The 15958-nt window shown below is 46.3% G+C and overlaps 6 protein-coding genes across 6 annotated transcripts; 4 read left to right on the top strand and 2 right to left on the bottom strand.

The window, feature by feature from the left end:
- Positions 1-2049: 2049 nt before the first annotated feature.
- DFL_006787 (uncharacterized protein) lies at positions 2050-4425 on the top strand (the record flags this gene model as incomplete). The annotated part of the gene is made up of 7 exons (XM_067636270.1): positions 2050-2100; positions 2171-2177; positions 2258-2314; positions 2383-2515; positions 2590-2704; positions 2780-3591; positions 3651-4425. The coding sequence occupies 7 exons, from the start codon at positions 2050-2052 to the stop codon at positions 4423-4425; spliced, it is 1950 nt and encodes a 649-aa protein (XP_067487905.1).
- A 269-nt stretch (positions 4426-4694) lies between these two features.
- Positions 4695-5066, bottom strand: DFL_006786 (uncharacterized protein; the record flags this gene model as incomplete). The annotated part of the gene is made up of 1 exon (XM_067636269.1): positions 4695-5066. The coding sequence occupies one exon, from the start codon at positions 5064-5066 to the stop codon at positions 4695-4697; it is 372 nt and encodes a 123-aa protein (XP_067487904.1).
- A 468-nt stretch (positions 5067-5534) lies between these two features.
- On the top strand, positions 5535-6082 carry DFL_006785 (uncharacterized protein; the record flags this gene model as incomplete). Its single annotated transcript, XM_067636268.1, has 2 exons — positions 5535-5748; positions 5847-6082. 2 exons carry the CDS (start codon positions 5535-5537, stop codon positions 6080-6082), a joined length of 450 nt encoding a protein of 149 aa, XP_067487903.1.
- Positions 6083-7201: 1119 nt separating this feature from the next.
- DFL_006784 (uncharacterized protein) lies at positions 7202-8121 on the top strand (the record flags this gene model as incomplete). The annotated part of the gene is made up of 2 exons (XM_067636267.1): positions 7202-7953; positions 8031-8121. 2 exons carry the CDS (start codon positions 7202-7204, stop codon positions 8119-8121), a joined length of 843 nt encoding a protein of 280 aa, XP_067487902.1.
- A 1091-nt stretch (positions 8122-9212) lies between these two features.
- On the top strand, positions 9213-9608 carry DFL_006783 (uncharacterized protein; the record flags this gene model as incomplete). Its single annotated transcript, XM_067636266.1, has 2 exons — positions 9213-9342; positions 9406-9608. 2 exons carry the CDS (start codon positions 9213-9215, stop codon positions 9606-9608), a joined length of 333 nt encoding a protein of 110 aa, XP_067487901.1.
- A 2234-nt stretch (positions 9609-11842) lies between these two features.
- On the bottom strand, positions 11843-14712 carry DFL_006782 (uncharacterized protein; the record flags this gene model as incomplete). The annotated part of the gene is made up of 6 exons (XM_067636265.1): positions 11843-13219; positions 13279-13523; positions 13577-13733; positions 13797-14152; positions 14214-14417; positions 14556-14712. 6 exons carry the CDS (start codon positions 14710-14712, stop codon positions 11843-11845), a joined length of 2496 nt encoding a protein of 831 aa, XP_067487900.1.
- Positions 14713-15958: the final 1246 nt, after the last annotated feature.

Genomic DNA, 15958 nt, shown 5'->3' with positions numbered 1-15958 from the left:
TCTAGATTAACCCATGGAGCTCGACATGGGTAGCTTTTCCCGAGTGTTCGTTTCTCCGCGACTCTGAGATATTGCGCCGGTAAACGGGAAAGGGATATCGGGATAACATCATCGATCTAGAAATACCATCTTTGACTCGTTCTGAATCTCTTGGTACCCCGAGTAAAACATCGATGATGGCATGCACCAGGTCGCGATACCCTTTTTGCAAAATGTGATACATCGGTTAGCGCCGCCAATGCCAACTTGCGTCTTCGAGCTTTGTACCTGTGAACCACACCATCCCTTACAAGCCTTGCCCCGCACGCCCTTCACTGGAATATGCACGGTTTGACAAGATGGACATGTCCTCGCCTCGAGAGACCCAGTTAAGGGCTGTGAGCAGAAAAGAAGCTTAAACCGCACCCCAGGTAGCCTGCCCTTGCCCCCGCTCACAAAAAGCTTGGCCCGTTTTTCAGATGCGGAGGGGCTAACACCGAATCAGGCGGCTTGAACGGCACAGGATGAACCCAATGATGTCAACCAACGTTTCTGATACTAGATTACATGACGGTGATTCCTAAGGCTGAGCTTGGAGCCCCAGGTCACCGCTCTTAGCTTCCCTTTCTCCATAATATCTCTCAATACTTTCACGAATTTTATTAATATTCAGCGTCTAAGTACTTTAAGTACCGACACGCATTTGCAGCATTTGTAACATACCGCGTAAAATGGGAAGAGTTCTTGGAAATGTGGATTCCTCTGTCGGATAGTTCCGCGAAAGCCGGGTATGTGTTTCCGGTGCTCAATTTCATTCCTCCAAGAATGCAGAGAAATGAGAACGTTTTTGAATCCGACTAGCGGGCTTTCCTTCTTTGTAGAAAGTATTCGGCGATGTTCAAGTCTTGGTGTTTAGGTATCCAGTCCTCGTAATTTGTTGTCATGAGCTTGACTAAAACCACCAACACACAACACAACTCCTGTCACATTTCGGACTCGAAAGCCATAATATCACAAGAATCCTACACCCCTACAACATCTTTCTATTTTTTTTTTTAGTATTGCCACGTCTATGCAACCCTTTCAGCTGATGGAGGGGAGGGAGATTAAGCTCGTCGAGACGAGATATTGACAGATGTACCTGATCTCAACTTTGCAGACGGAAGTGTCTGGCACTCCCTGTTGGTCCGCCTGGCCTCCAAGAGCTTATCTCGCCTCATAAAAACACATTTGCATGCATATGTTCGACCAGCCGCCTGATAAATATCCTCCAAAGTCCCGGCAGTAGTGGCTGTTAAGGAAGTTGTTATCTCATAAAATGACGTGCATCGTTTTCCCCCACCTCATTCGGCATTTACGGTCGCAGCATTATGCACTGTACGGCGAGTAATGGCACCACTTAGAATTCCTATTGGTAAATTTGATATTTATTATGTATCTGATATGCACGAACAGTAGCTTAACTTAACTCAGCTAGGGAGAAGTAATATTAATAGAGCTTGATTGGGATGGTCAGCTGACCGAGCTCTTCAGACCCTCCTATGGATTTAGGCGGAAATATGGTCTTCTCGCTGGGCAAGCCGGATATAATCTAAGCGTGGGAAGTAGCAACACCAAACTTTTAGAATTAGACAGATTGGCAGACCGCACAAGCCTTTGGGTATAGGGCTTGGTAATATTTGATATATGGTCAGTAGAATAAGATCTAGATAACGTTCCCGTTAAACCACAGCGTGAACCAGCCAGGGCTAGTCTCATGCAATGGAGATACCATAGATCTCGCCTACCTAACTTCAATCTTGTTCGTCTCTAGCTACCCTTTTGCTCGGATTAACCCGTTCCCGTCCTAAGAACTGTCTGCATGATACGCCATCCCCACATGAAGTACCGTGGTGTACCAAGCTTTTTTGTCTTGGAACCCAAGCATTCTACTATATCCCCAAATGCGTTGGATAGACAAAATGCAACATCCGCTGCACCAAAAGCGCCACCGTCATACTTCCCGAAACAAATCCCGTCATATTTCATCCACCATATTGAATCGCAACATCGGCTCGATAGGAGATATAGATGGCGAAAACGGCTGATACAAAGTCCCGACAACGCGTAATACTTCATTTTGTGAGAAAGGATCGGCTTTGTGCATGTGTAGTTTGGTTTTGGGCTCTACTAACTAGGTTGGGATACATAGGACTACGGTACGGAATACTCGAAACAGGTACCCTGATGCGCATTAATAGATGCGATAAGCCTATCTAATCTTTTTCTTGACTTGAAGACTGCTTCTACGCGTCATGCCATGAGAGGCTCAACCCGGCGTTGAAGAATCTGCCATGTTCGTTTATCGACTCCAGCCTTCCATGTGAATGATGAGTCAATCTGCTTATACATGTCCCTCTACAGTGGCCATACAGCAAAAACAGATTATTGTAACATGTAATTATGTAGCCCGGAAACGGGGCTTGCACAAGCTACAGCTTCTTAGCGAGGCCAAACGGGCTTGTCCAGACCTTGTCGTTGTAAATGGAGAGAATTTGTAAGAATTCCTCTGTCCCGTTGGGCTTCTATAACCCGTAGCACCCGAAATCTAACAAAGTCTCATAATTTTAGGGATCTTTTTAGAGATTGCTCTAAAGAAAACTTTCTCTTTCTTAAAGAGTACATTTGGAGCGGGAAAATCGAAAGGTTGGGGTTCGATGAAGTATTTATGGATGTTACAGACCAAGTACCCCTCCTCTCCTATCGATACCGTTCGTCGAAAGTAGCTCCAGGCTCTAAGTCACATTGTTGGTAAGCACAGATCGACTACAACCTCGACCTTGCCCAAAAAGAGTCTTTCAAAACGGGTTTCTATCAATTAAAGCCCGACCAACCAAACTTCGGCTTCAAATTCGAATGGGGCACTATTCCAGGTCATCTATACCCTCCACTCACGAAACCAAACAGCAGGCCATCCCAAGAAATACTAGAAAAAATCCCCAAACGACTCTTATTAGCCACGCATTTAGCACAATATCTACGACTATTATTACTGAACCTACAAGGGTTTACATGTTCAGCCGGTGTTTGTACCTCAAAACTTACAGCAAAGCTAGCAGGCACAATAAATAAACCCTCCGCGCAGACTTTACTCCTGCCTGATCATACACAAGAGTTTCTAGACGATCTTGCGGTACTAAACATCCCGGGTATCGGGAGCAAGACAGGAAGGATTATCCGAGATCTTGTAAGGTCTCAAAAGAAAATCCAAGAGGAAAAAAGTCAAGTGACGGGAGAAGATCTCGAGGTAGACAATGGCGCGCAAAGCCATAGTACGGAGACATTCGACCTTGATCCCGATGTCGAAGAGCTAGAACTCGCAGAAGATGAAATCGAACACCTTCAGCAGGCTGGAAAGGACGGGTTTATGGAGGCATATTATAACGATTCCGATGTGAAAACCAAAGTTATAGAAGCCCGGACGATGCTCTCAAGGCAGAAACTCGACGAGCGTATTGGGAACATACCGCCGGGCGCTGGGAAGGTATGGGAGTTGCTACACGGGATCGACAATACCGAAGTCGCCAAGGCCACTCTAGTACCTACACAAGTCTCAATAGAGGATACATTTCGGTATGCACTATGGAATCAACGCTTTGAGCATAAGTAAGAAACTAATGTACATAATATAGCTCCGGGACGGTGACCCAGGACACTCCTATCGACCAACTAGAATCCATACTAGCCCGTCTCTCATTAACCCTGATTCGCAGACTCAAAGCTGACCTCCTAGCCACCACCACCATCTCGATCCCAGACGACCACTCCCAAGTTGACATTAGCCAACTAGGGCAACCTTCCTCTAAGAAATGGCAAGCCTTCCCAAAGACGCTGAGAATATCAACGAGAGATAGACATACAACAAAGTACCCAAGCAGAAACTCGAAGTCCGCGCCAATGCCAAATTTCGTGTTTTCGCTGACCGTAAGAATCGAGGAGACTGCACGGAGGCTAGCGAAAGAGGCATTAGTGCCACTCTTTAAGAGGTTGCATAGTTCGGACACAGGCAGCGGGGCAAGATACGACCTTGCATTAATCAACGTGGCAGCCATAAATATGGGTAGTGGTGAAACGGGCGTGGAAGGTGGGGACGTCGCGGCGATGTTCAAACGCTATAGTGAAATTTTTCCGGGAGGTGATCAAGAAAGAAAGAGAGCATTTGAAGAGACACAAGAGGGAACCGAGTTATTAAAACAGACGGTGGAGGAATACTCTGAGGCTAGAGCTAACGAGGCTGAAGAGGAAGACGACCGGGAGGATGGATTCTTGTCTGACGACGGGTTCTCAGACGGGGCGGCGTCAGACGAAGGAAGTCAAGAAGTAGTGTGCAAGAAGTGTCATGCAAGGCTGCCGATATTCGCGATTGGGGCCCATGAAAGATTTCATAAGCAGACGGATGATAGATAGTCGGCCATTAAGTAACCTTGATCTATCTATAGTAGAACCAAGGCTCTATAAGAGCGGCCCTTCCAACAATGGGACCGAGAAGGAATGATTTTAGGTGTCCATGTTGCAAATCCGCCTTTGTTTCTGCGATATACCCTCTAGCAACATATGCGCCTAATTAGACCTGCTAGTATAGAAGGCTGAAAGGCCGCTTGCTCCCCGGCGATGAACATGCTCTTTCCACCAAAGGGAAATCGGTCATAGATGTAGGCCGAAGCATTGAAAGGACTTCATCTTCGAGATCCTCTTGAGCTCCTGAAACTGCTATCTCCAAACCCGTCATCATCGGCGCCCTCGAAGCCTCCTGCAGCGCTCGTGCTTCCTTGCTCTTCGCTTGGGATTCGCTTGGGGCTTGTTGGGCTCTCATCTAACGGTATGCCAACAAGACGTTTGAGCAGTTGATGCCGTGTCCTAGCGAGCGACTGGTCTTTGGTGAATGAGAGGATAGCCTGCATCTCGAACGATTCCAAGGCTGTAACGGCGAACTCGCGAAGCTCCAGAGTTTTTGGATCATCAGTCGGAGATTCCAGAGTAGAAGAGGCACTGCTACTGGTCTGCTTAGACACACTAGATGCAGAAGTTAAAGAGGGCCGTGGAGGCATATTGGCGCTGCGATTCGAAGTATGTTTTGACGCAACGACGGGGGGCCGAGGCTGTCGATGAAAAATCGATTTGTGTTGTCAAGGTGTTGTCACGATGTTGGCACGTTGTTGACCTGAGGTTTTTGCCATGCAGGCGACCTCCTTGTACGACGACTCTCGGCCGTTACATGATATACGACTGCGTTACAAATGACGTCCCTCGCATTCCGTAGAACCATCTCACTCTCGCCTTCAATTCACATCTCCTCCTCCTCTTCTTCTTTCAGATACTCTTGTCGACGTTCAATCACGCAAGCCCACCAAGGAGCCAAGCAACGGGTCTCGCCATCCCCCCTTACCAGCGCTCAGACCCACACAAATCACTTGTATTGCCTACCAGGGCGGAAGATTCCTGTCAGGCACGATACAAACCTCGCATTCCAGCCAACTTTAATTGCACATCATTTCTCCAAATCACGGTCAATTAAAATGTCCAACCAAGATTACGAAGCCTTTTTGAATAAGGCCAATAAGGATTATTCTGATCCGTCTGCAAACCCAGCTACTCAGAAAGAAGTATTTATCTCAGCTACTGCACACGATGCCCTTCAAGCTATAGGGGAGAGGTGGTACACCTCGGACTCGGATGAGCCGTTCACTGATGTTACATTCGGCTGGGAAGGAGACGCCCTGCCCGATGAAGGTAGGCGGGATATATTTGGACCACCTTTTTTTTTTGCGTATTCCGTATAGTAATAAATTACTAACAAAGTTTCTTACCATAATCGTGTCGAATTGCAGCGGAATTCGGAGAACTTGTGGGACTGAAGGTATCCGAGAAGATGCCATATGAAGAATGGGATGTAACAGGGTCCTACGAAGACGTTACTGAGGCTGTACAAAAAGCCGCGGGTGGGTCTACACCTGAGGTTTACAGAGTCGAGGAAAACTACACGAAGAAATGGTACTATGTTCTTGCTTTGGATAAAGCAAAGAGGCAGCTCGTTGGATTGAAGGCATTGGCGATTGAAAGCTGAAGTAGACCGCTAATGTTGAATAACTAACCCGTTCCCATCACGTTTTTTGCTGCTGAGCCATAATTATGCGCCAGCTTCCACCAACCAGCTTGCAAAACCTGTACTCTATCGAATAATCCATCTACAAATGGGGGGAAATAGCGGCTGTTTTGTTGGCCCCCGTCCAGCTCAAGACATCAGTCCAGCGTATGCAAAACCCCCCATGGAATCACACAACCAGAATAGAGTTTTTTTTTTTTTTTTTTTTTCCTGTTCACCCGCGAAGTTCTTTAAAACTTGCTCCAGACCAAAACCCACACACCACACCAGGGGAAATTGTTTGCTATGTGGTGATAGCAAAATTTGAAACTCGCCGCTTTACTTAATTGCAGTGTTGCAACCGAAGCCTAGAAGGAAGGCCGTACAAGCAACCTCGACGAGCATCAGGACAACCACAATCTGAGACCGATTTCTTCCTCAATGGTAAAAATTGCATGCACAGATCCCTCCCGCCAATCCGCTGGGCGCCATGGACATCATGGGAATCGCGCCAGGGGGTACCCGCATAGCACATCATGCTGTGTACAGGATCCCTGAGCTAGGATGAAATCGACGAAGAAAAACGGAACGTCAATTTCAAGCTGTTTACTGGTCGAAAGGCCCCTCGAAAGGCCCCTTCCCAGCCTAAAACGTCTGGAACCCATGCAGCAAGAACCCTCTTGCCCTTTCTTGCTCTGATATATGTTGGTACAACCCAAAACGCCCTCTTGGCAATATCTTCTTTCCCTCGCTTCGCTCGCAATCGTATCGTCGGAGTTTTATTTTTGACACAAACGGTTTTCCTTACTCTCTTTCCTATGCTAAATACTAGACTCTAGTCGGATCCTCACATTCTTTACTATCGTATCCTACATATTCTTTCGTTTAAACAACTGACCTGGGAAACTTTTCGATTCACAACTCTCGTTTATATTCCAACATTTTCTCGAAGCATAGTTGTCCAAGTACACACAAAAAATCGAGTAAAAAATTAGAATATTTACACAAGAAAGACATTTACTCAGGGAGTCTCTCGTCTACTATCGTTGAAGCTCACGAGTATATATTTAAACCGCATGAGATCGATATAACGACACCACAATGTCGCAAAAAAGGGTGCCACCACCTCTCCCTTCAGCGAGACGGTCACTATCGGCCGCAAATACTCTTAACATCCCACCACCATTTCCTACTTTACAGCAAAATCAAACATCACCACTAGCATCTCCTCGTATTACATTAAACCGTAGTTCTGAGGATATACTCCAATCCAAACGAGCACAATACACGGGACCAATTCGAAACTTAACACCCACATCGACTGCCCCAAGCTCTCCGATCCTTCCCGCAAACGAACGACCTTTCTACTCCTCTGGCAGCCCTGCATACTCCCCGGAGAATCTTCTACCTCCAAGTAAAGGATTTTCTAGTCATAGGTTTCAAAATCCTTCGATAGACTCAAACTTCATTCCAGGATATTATATCCGCTATGAAAGTAGCCGTGATTACTTCGATTCTTTCGATAACCGTCACGCACCCCGAGATCCCTTTTCTGCACCTCTGCATAGCCCTATGTCATGGGATATGCATGATGGTTTACGGCCGCAGACGGAAGATTCCGACGATGATGTTAGCATTTATCCCATGGGAGAAAAGTTCGATGTTTTTGCACATGCGGACCACTTGATAGTATACCCGAAGGATATCGAGGCAGACGATGAATTACATGCTCCGGATGGCAAAAAGATTGACAGAGATTTCAACTTTTGGACCAAGAGAGGACTTGTGAACCTTGGTGGGTTGGCTTTACTGGTTGGTGGTATTTTGTTCCTGTTTATTGGATATCCAGTGATGTACGCCAAAAAGTTTTCCGGCTAGACAGCCATTTCAAGAGAGTAAGACAAGAGTTAACTCTGGTTACGTATTCCAGATTCTTCGTTCAAAACTACGTCCTCGAATCAGATCGGCCTACTTCGACAGCTTTCTGTCGTGGTTCGGAATGTCCTCCGCCAAATAACTAGAATCAACCACCATTGAAAAATACAAGAACTGGACTAATCGATCTGGATACACCAAAAAGCGCCATGACCCGTCCGATGGGGAAGAATGGAACCTTGTTTTCTCCGACGAATTCAACGTTGACGGTCGAACATTCTACCCTGGTGAAGACCGTTCTGGGAAGCGGTTGATATCTGGTACGGAGCAACACAGGACTCTGAAGCTAAAATATCATGAAAATTCCGAAACCAGAAACTCCGATACCTCTCGGAGAATTCTTTTACGTCATCCCGAACACAAGCTTTTTTTCCCCTCTTTGCACAAGGGCTTGTTCCAGACTGACCAAAGAATGAAAACAAACAATAGTGGTACCACCCAAACCAGATAACCACGAAAGATGGCGTTCTTGAAATCACATTTGACGCTTTCCCTACTCATGGGCTTCCTTATCGTTCTGGAATGCTGCAAAGCTGGAACAAGCTATGTTTCACGGGTGGAATAATCGAAGTTAGCGTATCTTTGCCGGGCGGGGTGACGTTTCGGGCCTTTGGCTAGGTTTTTGGACCATGGGAAATCTAGGAAGACATGGATATCTAGCGTCTACGGAAGGGCCATGATGACGTCTGCGATGCGGGAATTACCGCGAATTAGTCGTCAACCAATGGCATCAGTGGATTGCCGGGGATGAGGTTGCCTGTACCTGCAAGGTAAGCACTAATTCAAAACGTCAAGAAGTACAGTTTCTCGAGTTCAAAATGTCAATGTATTTCTACAGGGTGCGGATCATCCAACTCCAGGAAAATCACGTTCAGCCCAGAAATCGATATCTTTGAAGCCAGTGTCAGCGTCATCAACCAGCAGGGTACCAAGTCGGCTCAGTTTCCCAGTTCGCACCATTCGATGTCTGGTACTAGCCGGATTACGAATACATGGCCGTATACAATACATCAATTACGAGTATGAACGAATACCGCGGTGGTATCTTCCAGCAAGCTATCTCCGGACTTACTAGTTTGAATAATGACCGGTACGATGGAAAGAAACACCAAACCTACGTGTACGAGGCGCAGACGGGTATATCGAATGGGAAATTGGCCGCCAGCCTACATGGAGAATGGAAGGGCCGCCTGTAAGGCCTAACGGAAATATTGGACAACGTGTAATCCCCAAGGAGCCTACGACCGTCATTCTCAACGTTGGCATGGGTACAAGTTTCGCGTACGTGGAGTGGTTAGAAATAGCCAGTAAGTGACCTAGATACTCCTACTTTCAACCGCCGACCAAATAACTAACTGAGTTAAAACTAGAACTCCTACCGGCTAAAATGCGTGTCGACTGGCTCCGGATCTACCAACCCCTAGGCAAAGAATCAATAACCTGCGATCCCCCGGGCTACGAAACTACTCAATACATCAAAGACCACCCGATAGCCTTCATGAACCCGAATGTTACAACTTGGGAGGCTGCAAATTATGCACGGCCTAAGAATAGCTCCGAAAATACCTGCTAAATACCCTTCCGATGCCCTAAACCAAACAGATATCCTAACGAATACTTTCCATTGATTTCACATTTTAACGTATTCCCTTTGTCTTGGATCTCATCTATACCCGAGTATTTACGAACTCCTTTCACACATTTAACCGATTTTTCTTCTTCCTTCCAGAGTTTCTTTCTTTTTTCTTTTCTTTTCTTTTCTTTTTTTTCCCAATCATCGCCAGCGATCTCCTTTCGATTCCCACATAGACCACCCGTTTTTACCACCAGCAGCAACAGTTTTCATAGCCTCAAGGTATCAGTATATACTTACTTCCATTCAATTCCTAAATTCGGCATTTACAACTTCAGATAGAACAGCATTTCTCGCATCAAAGGGCATTTGCGTGTCCTATTTATATATCTTCTACGCCTGGGGTTTAAGCAAGACTTAGTCCCTTGTTATAGTACCTTTCACCTCACTTTAATACTTTATTCACTAATGCTTGTACATCCCCCCCCCACTGGTGTTTATTGTACATATGCATCTATGACGCCAAGGTCGTTAATTATCCCTGCTCGGGTAGTAGTGGGATTGTATATTTCAGGGTGCATCATTTTGGAGTTTTATATTAGCGATTTTCAGCTTTTCTTTTTCATTTTTTTCTCTAAAACCCCCCCCTTTACTACTTTGTTACTACCAAAGGTTTTGTTTTGTTTTATAGAGGGGAGATATCGATATCTATATCTTGTATACATACTACCTATTCATTGATTTGGTCTCCGAGGATCATCAAGAAACCAAAATAACTTACTATTCCTAAAACCACGAGTTACACCGTAGTACTGCACCCTTCAGAGGCCTTAAGCACTATTCTCAAGCCCGCACGTAAAAAACTGTCAAAATTGGCCACATTTTGTTATTTTGTATACCATCCTCGAGCTTTTCGGCACCGGAAACAAGAAGTTCTAGAATACGAATAACATACCGAGTTCAGAAGCCAGTTAGTCGTAAACCCATAACCCCGCCACAGAGCTCATCACCCCGAAGGCTGGCAGCGCTATGATCCATGGCTATGGATTCAATATCAGTTTCGGTTTCCCAACAGAGAAGAATACAATAGTTACAACGTTAACGTCGTTACGAAGCATTTTAAAACAACCGACTAAGCTGAAATGCACGGCAAAAGTAGAACCCAGAATGGTCTTAAAAAAAGAATTAAATTCTAGAAACCTAGTCTTGGAAAAATCCTGCCCTTAAATTCTTATAACACTGTGCCACACGTTACTATTGCGTTTTATACCTACTACCCACACGTGCATCACACCAAAGTTCGGTCCTGCCTTTGTGACTTTTCCAACATGTCAACACAATCAAGTACCTAACAAGTCCTAACCCGTGAAACACTGACAATATAAGTTGAGAGCCGGGTAGATAGTAGGCTTGGATACGAGACTAATACAATACGATACTTACAGTTCGAGATCGATCCAGAACATCTCTGAACAGCTGGTAATGTTATTCCTTGTTCGCCATTCCTTTCTAATATGACCATGATTCTAGTAAATACTAAATCTTTGAAGCGCCAAGCTACTGAGATTCTAAACATTTTATAGTAGTAAAATCCAAGGACGCCAGTATTTATTGATAAGAGTAATTGTGATTCAGTTGGTCTACTAAAACGCCTTAAGGGCGAAAAATGGGTGATGACAGTAGTATAATGACTTTACTAAGCCCTGCGGGAGGGTTTTGCCAAGGCTGGAACTTCTTGATCGAACAAGAAGCGAAGTGCAGAAAGTAAATGTAAAAAAAGATCTCAAATACGAGTATCAAAAGCAATCCAAATGGGAGAAAGCATCAAGAGGAAAAAGGATAATACACATTCCATCCAATTGGACGTCAAATCAAAAAAAAAAAAAAGCATAGCGAGAATACAACCACCATAAAGTTAAAGTAGTAGGTCAAAATATAAATGAAGTTTAAAAAGTATAAAATTTGGTATCAAGAACGAATGTTCGGGCTTTTGTTACCGTAAATACCGTGCGCGACAAAAAAAACGCGAGGGAAGGTACTATAGAGTCGAAAGGAAAAGGCGGGATCGCCGGGTATAAAAGGAAAAAAACGGTAAAGACCGAAACACGCGACCAGGATAAAGAGGATGATGACCCAGAAGAAGAAAAATCGTCAGCATCAGACATTATTGAAGAAGATAGAAAAGAGAAAAAGTAGCCTATCCATTATTCATCCTTGCAGAGAGGAAAGGGAAATCATTTGTCGCCATTGACGGTTACTTTGGGGGCGTCAGGCTTGACGGCAGCCGAAGCTGAAGATGGACGCCTGTCATCCCCCTCAGGCTCGTTGTCGTAGTCCTCGTCAACATCCATTTGTCGAGCTGGTGGCTCAATGATTTCCCTTCTCTCTTCCACCTTGGGTTGCTGTGGCGGTTGTGGCTGCGGCTGTGGCGGCTGTTGCATAGCCGGAGATTCGCTCATAGGAGGAAACTGGTGCATCGGTCTCGGGCCAGGGGTGCTATGATGAGATGGAGGTGGTGGGCCTCTAAAGTCTTCCCTAGGACGCTCCGAGGAGCTTCGTCTTCCCTGAACGTCCGGAGAAATCGTTGTATTTCTCCTAGGTGGGGAAGAGCGGTGTTGCATGTGGCTCTCCAGTCTCTCGCGTGTAAGGTCTGATGCTTGCTTCTTCGGGTGTGGGTCGTCGACATCCTCCCACTCTCTTGGTCGTTTGATCGGTTCTCGCTGTTCTCTCTCACGCGCAGCATTTTCAGCGGCTTGATGCGCTGCAGACGGGACCGGTTGGCCATTAACGATTCCTGACTGTGGATGTTGAAGATGAGCTTGACCATGCACACTATGTGAATGAAATCCGGAGGAGCTTGGAGATGGCATACGGTCGCCCACTGGTTTTATTATTTCAGGGATAGGACTTCCGCGCGTCCCATGAAACGTCATCCCCATTGCACCATTCCCATTAGATGGTGGGTTCAGGTTGTGCGAAGATGGTGGCGGCGGCACCGGCCCGTTGTGATGTTGAGGGTTGAGAATGCGGTTTGGTGGTGGTTGCGGGCCGTTCATCGACTGGGGTGGCATTTGTGGGTGGTGCATCGGCGGCGGCGGCGCTTGGCTCGGCCCGGATGGCTGCGGTGGTCCATACATCGAAGAATGGTTGATCTTAGGTGAAGGAGAGTACCGATGCAATGGCGGAGGTGGAGGCGGGCGAGATTGATCTGTAGCACCAATGTCAGGACTACGCAAACTTGGTCGAGGTCCCATTGGATCGGGACCCCGGTAAGGCGAAGGTGCTGGTCCGGGACCTCCAGGCGGCAGCTGAGCCAGGACCGGACCTGGTGGCCCAGGGGGTGGTGGTGGCCCGGGATGTTGTGATGGTGGTTGGCTACGTTGAGGACCTTGAGGAGGCCATGTATGACTGGGTGGGGCGGCGGGCTGATACTGCTGGACATCTTGCGGAAGGGGGGCTGGGGGTGGTTGGCTAGTATGCGGCACACCAGACGCTTGTCCACTTCTAAGCAAGTTGAGTCTGGCTTTGATATGAACATTGGTTGGGTCAAGATCAGCCGCCCTCTGGTAGGCGTCTAGGGCATCATTGATTTGGTTGTTACACGATTCGTACTGGTCTCATTAGTCATCAACCTTTCCGAAGGAGAAGAAAAAGAAAAAAATCGACTTACGAGGGTACCGAGATCATACCAAACCTCAGAAATGTATGGATTGAGCCTAATAGCTCTGCTATACGCATCTAAGGCATCTCTATATTGGTTGATCTGGTAGTACAAGACACCAATGGAACACCAAAAGGTTGGGTTCCTGCCATCTCTATACACAGCTTGCTGATAAGCTTCGTATGCTTTGGGATATTTCTGCTGTGACATATAACAGCGTCCCAAAAGATACCAGCTCTGGGCATCAGTGTTGTCTAGATAATATCAGTAACACTGCTCAGTGGAGGAAATGATGCGAGTAACTCACCAGCCCTAACCGACTTTTCTAGATGCTCAATAGCAATCTCCTGGCTCTCATAGCTGGCACTTCGCTGATGATAGAGCCAGCCCAATTGCTGAAGGACCTTGGCGTGATTAGGATCACGTTCGAGAACTCTTTGGTACGCCTTTTTAGCGTTTTCAAACTGCACGTGATGAGGTTAATTATTTTTGCCTTTGAAGCATATAAAACTCGAGGACAAACTTACATCCTTCTGTTGTTCGTGAACATGTCCAATCTGGAACCAGATATCCTCCTCTGTGAGGGGGCGCGGGGGGTCCTGAACGATGTACTTGAAGCAATCTAAGCTCTGGGAAAACTTCTGCTGCTGCTTATAAATTATGCCAAGGCGGAAGTATATTTCGTTTGCTTTATCAAAGTTCCCATCCATTCGCATGACCTGGGAGAAGGCTTCCTCTGCATGTTCGAGGGACCCGTATCGGTCATACAAGATACCAATACCGTACCACAACTTCGGCTCCTTAGGATCTCGGAGGTGATATAAAGCTTGCTGGTAGGCTTGATAAGCCTTCTGTAGATCGTCCATCATGAGATAGCAGTGACCTTGAAAGAAATATATTAGTAATCATTCATTTGCGGATCCTGTGTACGGCGATATGCATACCAAGCGAACCCCAAACTTCACCGTTATTGGCGTCAATATTCAAGATAGCCTGAAGGTACTCGACGGCCTTGGGAAACTGTTCCCGTGTTCGTAATATATGAGAAATGCTTTCCATGGCTGGTATCGAATAACTGTTCTGTCGGATAGCAGCTTCATATGCATCCATTGCACCATCCAAATTTCCCATCATCTCCGCAATACTGCCTGAAAAGGTCGAGAACAAATAGTTAGCCCTGTGGACAGATTTTCAATGATATGTGGCGAGATTCATCAAGTACGGCATCGCGCCAATTGAGATGTTTATGGTTAAGGTCGGTAAAAGGCGAGAGAAAAAAAACTTACCAATTTTCAGCCAAACAGCCTCGTTAAGGGCACTAAGTTGGTGAGAAGCGCTAGGCTTTCCACCAGGACCACCCATTGGAGGTCCGTGACCGTTGGGCATAGGCCCAGGAGGTGCGTTATGGGGGTGATGAGGAGAAGTTTGAGGAGGACCCGACATTGCGACTGCGGCGCGAGTCACGCGCGTGGTAAGAGGAGAGGCTAGCACGGTTTAGACGTCCAAAGGATATAGAAAGGGGAATGATAAAGTATTCTCCGTAATAATGATCCGTCCGCCAGAAGATGATCGTGTGCAAAGACGACCGAGATCACGATCAGAGAACAAAATACTTCTTCTCAAAACGCGACGAAAAAGTGGAAACAGTTTAGAGGATCGATGGTTGGGAGCGAGTATACGGACAGAAGATCCAAGATCGTGGTACGGCTGTGGCTAAAGGGAGAGAAAAAAGGGTATCCTACTCGATAAGACGGTAAACGTGACGAGTCGAATTGCGATGATGGTGACGCAAAGAAAAAGACTTCGCGAGGGAAGGAAGAGAAGAAGAAAGCTAACAAGGGAGGAGAGGGAAAAGGCGAGGTTTTGGATGGCGGCAAGGAATTGAGTGGACAGGGAACCGACTCGGCTCAAACAACACCAGCGCAAGGACCCGCTGCAATATAATGACGGAATAAATTTGGTAGGTACCAGAGGGAGAAAAGAAAAGAAAATCTCAAACAGCAAAAAAAAAAAAAAAGAAGAAGTGTTCGGATGGTCGGAAAGGTTGGAGATAAAAAGTTGGGTTAGTTATAGTTGAGGATGATGTTGGCGGAAGAGATATTCTTAGATGTGGTGATGATGTCGAGTGTTATGTCAGGAGGGAAGGTGCAGTAGGGCTGAGTTTGAGTTTGAGTTGGCTGTAAGTGTCAATGATTTCCTGTTGTATGTATCAAGATGATATCGCGACTAGACGATGAGAAGAACAAGGACACAGTCTATGGCGATGATAGTCTGCAGTAGTAGATAAGGAAGAGAGGAAGGAATGGGTTTGGGAGGAACGGGGGGTGGCTGGAAGCAAGCAGGAGGCAAGTATAGTAGGCAAGCAAGGCGAGACAAGTAATGTAAGTAAAGTCAAGTAAAGTAGACAAGCAATGAAGCAGCAAGTTAACTTTAAATCGGTGCACAGGGCAGACAGGCGAACGATCTACAGACACGAGTGCGGATAACTTCTGGCGAGGTAAATGGCTCGCATGCAGAAGCTTAGGCCTCGAGTGAAGAGAAGGGAGTGGGGAAGATCGTGATGGTGGTGATGTGGTGATGATGGTGGAGAGATGGAAAGGAGGAAGAGAAAGAAAGGAAGCGAGAAAGAAAGAGGAGTGAGGGAAAAAAGAAGAAAAAGACCGTTAGTTACTGCTTGTTACTTGTTAGC

Source organism: Arthrobotrys flagrans (assembly GCF_004000055.1).
Source record: "Arthrobotrys flagrans strain CBS H-5679 chromosome Unknown unitig_8, whole genome shotgun sequence".
Lineage (NCBI taxonomy): Eukaryota > Fungi > Ascomycota > Orbiliomycetes > Orbiliales > Orbiliaceae > Arthrobotrys > Arthrobotrys flagrans.
Note: the sequence above shows the minus strand (reverse complement) of the source record. Positions and strands in the feature narration are given on the sequence as shown.